This window comes from Ipomoea nil, unplaced genomic scaffold (genome assembly GCF_001879475.1).
Source record: "Ipomoea nil cultivar Tokyo-kokei standard unplaced genomic scaffold, Asagao_1.1 scaffold2833, whole genome shotgun sequence".
In the NCBI taxonomy this organism is placed as follows: domain Eukaryota; kingdom Viridiplantae; phylum Streptophyta; class Magnoliopsida; order Solanales; family Convolvulaceae; genus Ipomoea; species Ipomoea nil.
This window is the reverse complement of record NW_017619261.1, coordinates 1,893,389-1,903,252: the sequence shown is the minus strand read 5'-3', so window position 1 is coordinate 1,903,252 and position 9,864 is coordinate 1,893,389. Positions and strand designations below refer to the sequence as shown.

Below are 9,864 nucleotides of genomic sequence, written 5' to 3'. Positions count from 1 at the left end.
CGGCATAAAATTCAGCACCACTAGTACTTCTTTAGTAATGATGTTAATGAACTTTGATTCAAACCTGATCAAAATTTAAATTTATTGCATATAATCTTAGTCTATATTGTTAAAAAAAAAATTAAAAGAACAAAAAATTAAGAAATCAAATTAAACACATGATAGTAAACATTAAAACGCTAGTATAGCAATTTAATAATATCACAAACTTATTTCAGTATTTTTATATATAACAAGTTATTAGCATATATGGCCGGATTTTAGGGCGTGTAAGATGGGACAATAGCACATGGCCTCAATTTTTAGAGGGCCCAATATTTATTTTTGACCTAGCTACTTAAGAAATAAAAAATAAAATCTACAATTAATCCTAAAACTCGTTAGTTTTATCTCAAATAACTTTTCTCTCCTAATAATTATGACCTAATTAATTGAGCATGGCAAAACCATTATGTTTCCCTAACGGCACAAATGATATTTCAAGCCCTAAATCTACAGAGATAACTTGAAACTTGTACCATTCATCACCAATACCATTTACCATTCACCATTAAAGATTGCACGTATACTTTTGGTAGGACCTCATTTATTTATAAGAACTGGGCCACAAAAATCTAAAAATCGACCCTGAAGTTAGATGGATTCTAGATATTTCATAGCGATGGAGAAATTGGGCTTGGGGCCATGAAGTGATTAGAGGCAAATTATTACGTGGACCATAGTACATATAGTTCTGTGGATTATGAATATAAAGTACATTTTTAATATACTAAAAGTTTATTATTTTGTACTGAATATATATTATTTAATATTATATAAAATAATGTATTTTAAGTACTCAAATAATGATCTTTCAAATAATATACTTTATGTATATAAAAAATATATTTTTAGTATATTAAAAATGTATTTTTATTTATGATCCATGTAATAATATTTGGTGATTAGAGTCCACGGTTAAAGGAGGGGTATAAGTTCGGCCTAAGGAGTTGGGCCCATGGGATTAAAAAGGATGTGGGTGTGAATTTGACTAAAGTGCAAAGAAAACAATAGTTATTCTGTGTATCTTGGTCCACATAGTTGTATAGACCATATTTTAAAAAAGGCGTCATTTCATCTGATCTACTGCAACATATATCTTTATAATTTATATTGTACATTATTCTAAAGTATAATGTACATTATTTTAAAGCATAATGTACAAAGTACATTATCTTATCGAGAAGTTTCTTTATTCTAACACACAAAGTATATTATTCTAACACATAATATACATTATTCTAACACATAAAATACATTATTATAACTCATAATTTAACAACGTCATTTTAGATCGTGATCCCACATAGCAGTGTGACCACGGTGCACACAATAATTTGCCAATGGAAGATGGTGCAAATTGGGATGGAGAAGAAAGATTAGGATGTTGGAGGGCAAAGGTTGGAAAGATGGGATAAAAAGTACGAAGGGGCAAGGATTTCGGGGTCAAAAAGGCAAGAAGTGCGGGAGGGGGATTCGGGATCCACGAGATACAAAATTCATACTTGTAAGGTACATAATTTTATAACACAAGATACAAAAAATTACAACACAAGACACATACATATGTTATATATTTACTTATTTTTTTCAAATTTGATTTAGGTACATAATTTATGTTCATAAGCAGGGGCGGAACTATAGTGGAGACAGCTGCCCCCTCCCCCACCCCCACCCCTATATAATCCTTGCACACACACACACACACACACATATATATGTGTGTGTGTGTGCGCGCATATATAGTACATGTTTTAGTATAAGTATAAGAAAATAAATAAACTTAACCAGAGATGAGTTAGTTCATATGGTTAGAAATGTGTGTGAGCTTTGGAAAGTTAAGGGTTCAAATCCTTTAATATAGGCTTTGTTTAGTTTTTATGGCTTTTTACTATTGAGCCTTTGTTTCAATAAGTGTTTGTTGGTCGTCCGTGTAGTGGGCAATTCTGTCTTTTCAGTATATTGTTTTTTTCTTCCTAATATATCAGTACACTTGACGTTGCAAGGCTTATTTGACGCACAGAAACACGAAGAACTCCACAGCGAAGAAAGCACGAAGAATTCCACATAGAATTGGAGTGGTCGGCCAGCCTTGGAGACTAATCGCGATCGCGATCCAGCCTTGTCTATGGCAATTCCGCCGGCCGTTCAGGCTGGCGATGGCCTCTCTCAACCTCTAGGAGATGTCGTGGAGGCTCAGCGGAGTGATCGCCGAGATCGGATTGAATATCAGCTGCCTGCTGCGAAGTCGGGTGTTCTGAGTCGTCCGTTGCTTGTGGAGTATTTTCCGGCGATGGAGGTTGTGCATGGCCACTCGGAGGGCGGCAACGGAGAGGGGAGCGCATCGCGATCCTTTCCCCGCAATCAATTTGACGATCGCCAACCTCTTGAAATTCTGGGGTCCGAGGGGTCGCCGAGGGAATTCCGACCGGTTGCGGAGTCTGATGTCGTTCGGGATGGTGAGGGGAGTCTCCGTATAGTCAAAACCAACCACCACACTGGTCAAGGCTCGAGACAACGGTTACACGAAAACACCGCCCATAGTGCCACATACCGAATCAAGCAGGGGCTGAACTCAGCCAACCCAGCCGACGCCCAACAATTTCCATCCCAACACCTGCCGCAACCTTTGATCACCAAGCCCAGTTGCACAGCATGCCTGACTCGGTCCTTAGCTTACGTGCCCATCATCCCCTTCCTAAGACTGGACTTTGCCCTACCTACGTCGACATCCAATCCGGGATTGGACTTGTCTACTGCCTCGCCATCGATTCGAACCCATGACCTCGACTCTGATACCAATCATTGAATCTGAGCGCTGCACTATGTTTACTTCCTAGTGGGTCACCCATCCTATGACTACTGTAAGTCAAGCATGCTTCACCAAAGAGTTCTTTGGCTATCTGGTTGTCATATCCTACATAAAACCAATTGGTGATAAGTAGGAGGACAGTAACCATTAAACCACATCCCTCCATGGTAAGCCACAGGCGCCACGTCCTAAATCAAGCAGGGGCTGAACTTGGCTAACCTAGTCAAAACCCAACAGTTTCTATTGTATCTAAGTCATTTGGCACATTTTCTAATTGGTTTAACAAAATTACTCAAACTTTGAAAACTTTTTTTGATCACATAAACTTAGAACATGGGTACAATATATAATATGCAATAATTGACCATTAACATGTAAATGTAAGGTTTCAAGTAAAAAAATCTATAGATTTAGTATTGGAAGAAGTATTATCTAAAGAAATTGAATACAATTTATTTTTTAATTTAAACTCATACCGGCCAAAGTCTAGGCCTAGGCTGTGTCTGGGTCGGTTAGGAGCCTAAGTCGTGTCTGTACCCGGTCTTTGGCGATTTCGAGTTGGGCCTTGAGCTATTTTTTAATAGAACCTAAGCCAACCTTGTACAAGCTGGTCCGAGTCTGGGCGAGGCCCGGTGAAGCGCAGGCCTAAATTTTTTTTTGCCTGCTACGATCCTAACCCGACCCTTGGCCACCTCTATTCCTCTTCTAACTAGGACTCTTAGTATTGTTATAAATACATCTCTTCATGTAGTTTGTAAATTGAATTGTTCAATAATCAAAATCTTCTTAGAATTATTGTTCTCATCTGGCATAAGTAGACTTAAAGATCCATGGCTACCAACTCTACCACCATCGTCGCCGCCACCGAGGAAGTTGGAGATGACTTTGCATCTTCCTCTCACACCATCTTAAATATTTCCACCCCCATCCCAACCCTGATAAATACTCTAAAGACAACTTATCACTTTATATCCATTAAACTTACATCTTCGAACTATTTATTCTCGAAAACCCAACTTGTTTCCTTTCTTCGCGGACAAAATTTTAGTGGATACGTTGATGATATGTTACCGTGTCCAACTTCTTTCAGGCTTTGGATTGAAGTTTCATGGTAGCTAATCATGCGGGTCAAGATTGGGTCTATTGGGATTCTTCTATTTTGTCCATGCTCATCTCATCTCTATCTGATGCGTCCCGGGCCCTACGATAAGCTATTAAAGATGCATTTGGGTCCTCCTCTCGAGCACGTTCTTTGATCTCCTTAGTCAATTGCAATCTTTGTGCCAAGGAAATTCCACGATGAGTGAGTATCTTAGCAAAGCCAAGGATTTGAATAGATTACTTGGTAAAATTGGCCGACCAATTGATTTTGATAAACATAATCTCTATCTATTCAAGGGTCTCCACTCTGAGTACCAAGCAATGGTCTCCTCATTAATCACTAAGGAACGTATGACAATTGATCAATTTAACGACTATCTCATCGCACATCAGTTCATCTATGCAGATGATTTCTCTTTGCCTGCTCCCCAGCCCCACCATCAGTACTTGTTGCATAGAAAGGACCGACCACTGCCTCTCAATAGGAAAGCACTACTAATCAACATTGTGGTCGTGTTCATGGAAATAGAGGAAGGCGGGGTCGTGGACGTGGTCGTGGCTATGTTCCAAAGTGTCAAATCTGCAACAACTTAGGTCACACTGCCCTATAATGTTACCAAAGATATTTAAGAGCACCCGTTCCTCAAGCAAATATGACTTATGTTGATGATGTTGTAACAACCCAAAAAAATTTCTTCTAAATTAAACCAATTTTATAAAAACTAGTCAAAATATTTTTTTAATATTTCGTTCTTAAATTGACTAGTAACCTGTATAAATAAATTATTTATCCAAAATCCTTATATGGAATAATTTAATTCAAAATTTTATTTATATAATTAAGTTTCCAAAGCCCAATTTGAGGAAAAATATTCTTTTATCCAAAAGTCAATGTGAGAGGAACTTGTGAACCTGATAGCCAAGTTTTCTTTCAAAACTTAATTTCAAAATAAAACTATCTTATTTCTATATTTATTATATTGTATTGTGGTCCGAATTTAACCCAACTTTTGACCCAAATTATAACCCAAAGTTCAAAACCTCAAATTTCCCAAAATACCCTCACTTTGTCGTGTCTTTGTCTGATGAATGACCTAGGGCTTTGTGCCCAAGGTATATATAGTTACTATTCCATGAGACTTGCATCAATCCCTCCATCATTTCTAACTTTTTTTCCTGAGAGTTAAGCTAGCAAGAGGCAACACTAGTGTAAGGCTTCCTTCATCTCTTCCATTCATTTCCAAGTTTTCCATCACCACTCTTCTCTTCTTTAGCTAAGATAGTGTTAGTATTGAATATTTCGTGTGCATGTGAATGATATGTTGTATGTATTTCTTTGGTTGCTTGGTTTTGGGGAGTCTAGGTGGTGGAGAAGACAACCATCCATGAGGCTTAGTGAGGGATTTAAGCTTTTAGAGCATCAAGCTTGCGGTATAATCCATGGATATCCAAAATACATCATTTTTCCTTTATTTGCCTGATGAATATGTGCTAGCTACTGTTGATGATATGTGAGCTTTAGAAATGATATTAATCTTGTATTTGTGAGTAGAATGTGTTGTTGTTGTAATGTTGATATTATTACTTAGGTGGTGTGATTTGGGGGTTGTATCATGTTGGAAGTGAGAAAAAATGCACAAGGTTGGAACAGAGCAAGAGAGACAAAGCTACTGCCTCATCTCCCCTCGACGGCGTGTGGGCCTGGCCGCGGGTTCTGGGAGACCCGCCGGCCCCAAAGCTGCGCGGTTGGCGCAGCAGGTCTCACGAGACTCGCCGTCCAGCCCGCGCGACCTAGGGCCCTTGTGATTGTCGCGCGTCTAGCCACTTGTGTTTTGCGGGTTTCCGTGACTCGTAGGACTCGGGGACTTGTTTTAAAAATGTTATGTGCTACGTGCTATGTGCACAAAATTGTTTTCCCAACAAAAGCATGATTTATCTTCTTATTTATTGTGTGAATCAACTTGAGGTTTATTAAAAGTGTTGAGCATGATTCCTTATTTTTATACTCTTTTTGGCATGTTTTAATTGAGTCGAAAGTGTATCCCGAGCATGTCTAATTGTTGAAGTATGCGAACAATAGTATGAAGTGATTTATATCTACGTGAGTTTGTGATTACATGAACCCTTGGTTTTGAGTCTTTACATAAGACCTCGCATTGTTTTGACTAAACTTTATATCTCAAATGCTTATCACGTATCCCCTATCTTCATAAACTAAATTGCTATCTGTCCCTACCAGATTTTGGGTTGATGCTTATGAAACTACAGTCTTTCTAATTAACCATATGCCCTCTGCAACCTTGTACAATTTGAGTCTCTATGAAGTCATCAAGTAAACAACTCCAAACTACTCATTCCTTCGTGTCTTTGGTTGTCTATGTTTTCCATATCTCCATCCCTACAATAAACACACAATAGAGTACCGTTCTTCTTCGTATGTCTTCCTTGCGTATCCAGACTCATTTAGAGGATATCGTTGCTTGAATCTAAATACTGAAAAAATTCTTACCATTCACCATGTTTGATTTGATGAGAATGTTTTCTATTTTGCAACTAAAACTCCTCCATAGGTTTCTACTTTGACTCAAGGTGCGATACCATGGGTTGTCGTCAACATACCAAGAAGAATAGGAATCTAAGAGATCGACATGGCCACGACAAGCCTTGGACACAACCATATTGTAGAGACTTTGCCTACAACAAGAAAAGATACAATCGTGACACCACTAGGACACGGCCGTGTCGACGTGAACCCCCGTCCCTCAGTGGATTTTGCTCTCGACCATACTCCAACTATTCCTTCCATGATCGAACGACGTCGACCACCACCCTCAGCTCAACGTACACATCATATGGTCCTACAAAAAATGACTCGTGACTCCACAAGTAATAAAATTCTAATTTCATGTGTAGATGACTTTGAACCCACATACTACTCTCAAACTGCAAAGAGCCCCGAATGGCGAACAACAATGGACAACACTTGGAAGCTGGTTCCACATGAACGAGATATGAACGCCATTGGATACAAAGCCATACTAGTTGCAAAAAGATTCAATCAGGTTGAAGGAGAATATTATTTTGAAACTTTCAGTCTAGTCATTAAACCAACTACAGTAAGACTTTTCTTATCTCTTACTATAACAAAAGATTGATCTATCAGACAATTTGGTATTCAATGCCTTCCTCAATGGATATCTAAGTGAGAATGTTTACATGAAGCAACCACCAGGGTATATTGACAAAAATTTTCCTACTCATGTTTGCAAACTACAAAAGTCTCTATATCGTTTGAAGCAAGCACCACATGCATGGTTTAAACTTCTTCAAGATTGTCTACTCTCGATTGAGCTTTGAAAATTGATGTATCATTGTTTATCTATTATGCTGCAATGTTCGAATTTATTTTACTTGTCTATGTTGATAACATACTAATACTGAGCAGCAACAAAAGTCTTTTGGGTTACATAACAAGCAGACACTCCAAATTTCAAGATCCGAGATATGGGACCTCCAAACTTCTTCCTAGGAATCAAGACAGTTCACAACAAGGAGGTGATGATCCTATCACAACAAAAATACATGCTTGAAATAATCAAAAAATCTGGAATGGAACACTGCAAACCAATCTCCACTCCAATCCCAATCCATAGCAAGCTAAGTGCAACAAACTCATCTCAACCATATGACAATCCCGCACAATACCGCAGCTTAGTTGGAGCACTTCAATATCTAACCATCACATGTCCAGATCTCTCATTTTCTGCAAAAAGCTCTATCATTTTATGAAATCTCCAACCAATGATCACTGGGTTTCCCTAAAGCGTGTTCTAAGGTATGTCAAAGCTACTCTACGCTATGTGCTACATTTTATGAAATTAGACTCAAACAACATTCATGCATTTTATGTCCTAATGACCGCAAGTACACTAGTGGTTTTACCGTCTTCATTGGTAAAAATATAAGTTCATGGGCTTGCCGCAAACAAAAGAAAGGTGCTAGATCCTCACAGAAATAGAATATAAAGCTATAGTCGACGTCTCAGCAGAGGTAACATGGTTAATTTCTTTAATTAAAGAATTTGGTCTTACTATGCAAAAACTACCAAAACTTTGGTGTGACAACCTTGGTGCTACCAATTTGTGTGCAAATCTTATGTTTCGTTCAAGAACCAAACACTTTGAAATAGATTACCATTTTGTCCGTCACAACGTAGCATCAAAGGAACTACAAGTAAACTAAATTTCTACAAAAGACAAACTACTAGACATCTTCACCAAGCCACTAACCACTGCAAGGTTCAATCATCTAAGGAACAAGCTCAATGTTCTTTCTAGAGAAACTTAAGCTTGAGAGGGCGTATTAGGACTCCGTATTCTAGTCACACTAGAATTTCTTCTCCCTCCCCATGTGTTATTGTAAATCTACCTTTTATCATTCCTCATCTTACTAGGATTCTTTGTATATTTATAAATACATCTCTTCATGTACTTTGTAAATTGAATTGTTAAATAACAAAATTCTTTTTAGAAGTATTGTTCTACTAATAAAAAGTATGTTAGTGTAATAGATAAAGTGTTAACTTTTACATTGTGATTTCTTTATTGTAACTCACAAATACATTCTAATTTTATCCTTCTTTTTTCTTTTCACTAGTAAATTGTTAACACTATTAAATAATACCATTAAATATACTAATGTATAATTGTGTTTACTTTCTTGTAAACTTTTTACATTTTTCTTTATCCGTAATGTCTTTATTATTTCTATTTCTTTTTTCTCTTTATACTTTTACAACTTGTTTCTCATAATAATTATAAAGTTCATATACTTTTATATTTATTTTGATAATATAATTTCGTTTTAATTTGTGCTCATTGTGATTTTTCGTCTTGTTTCTCATAATAATTAAAAAGTCCATATACTTTTATATTTATTTTGATTATATAATTTCGCTTTAATTTGTGTTCATTCTACTTTTCTATAACGCATTGGGTGTGATTGTAAGTAGTTCAAAAAATAAACACAAATTGAAAAGAGCTAGCTAGGATTACCCATTTGCCATAGTTTGCAAATCCCATCCGGACAAATTAGCAGCCATAGAGAGTGCCGTTTTCCATTCATCAACTTTTTGTTCTCCAAATCGTTCTCTATGTCGAGCCAATGCATCACCAAACTCGCCTGTCTGGTTGCGGACCTCTGATGGATCAACATCATAGAATATGGGGAAAACAGTATGTTTCAACTGTTTTTTACGTTCCATGATCTTCACAAGTTCATCTAGACACCATCTAGATCGAGCATATGTTTTAGAGAATACAATGATAGATATTCTCGACTCTTCAATGGCCTTAAATAGCTCAACATAGATGTTCTCACCCTTCTCGATTCCTTCATCATCTCGAAAAATGTTGACTCCGGCTTGTCTTAAATTTGTATAAAGATGATCGATAAAGTTTTTTCGTGTATCGCCTCTAAAACTAAAGAAAACATCATACACCTTACTGGCATAAGACGAAGATGATGATGATGATGCCATATTTAATATTGAGTACACTATCTGGCGTCTTGCCTAATGAGCTAGTAACTCAAGACTCTAATCGTTTATATAACAATTGCAGTAAGGACTTAAAGATCAACAAAGCGTGTGTATCGGAGTAGAAGACTAGCAGTCGATAGCACAATATTCTCTTTTCATTTGCTAAATCTAGCACGTAGCTAGCCTAGTACCTAAACATTTAGGATTGTTAGGAAAAGGGAAAATTGTAATTTATGTCCCTCATAAATATGTCAATTATCAATGTTATTCTAGAATTATTAGTGGTGTAAATGTTGTCCATCAATTTTTAAAACGTGACATATATTGTCCTTTTCCTGAATTAGTAGAGGTTTAAATGTGGTTACCCGCCGTT

General features: G+C 37.1%; 1 protein-coding gene across 1 annotated transcript; it reads right to left on the bottom strand.

Moving 5' to 3' along the window:
- Positions 1-9,002: 9,002 nt before the first annotated feature.
- On the bottom strand, positions 9,003-9,491 carry LOC109159547 (TMV resistance protein N-like). The gene has a single exon (XM_019307648.1). The coding sequence runs from the start codon at positions 9,489-9,491 to the stop codon at positions 9,003-9,005; it is 489 nt and encodes a 162-aa protein (XP_019163193.1).
- Between the last annotated feature and the right edge of the window lie 373 nt (positions 9,492-9,864).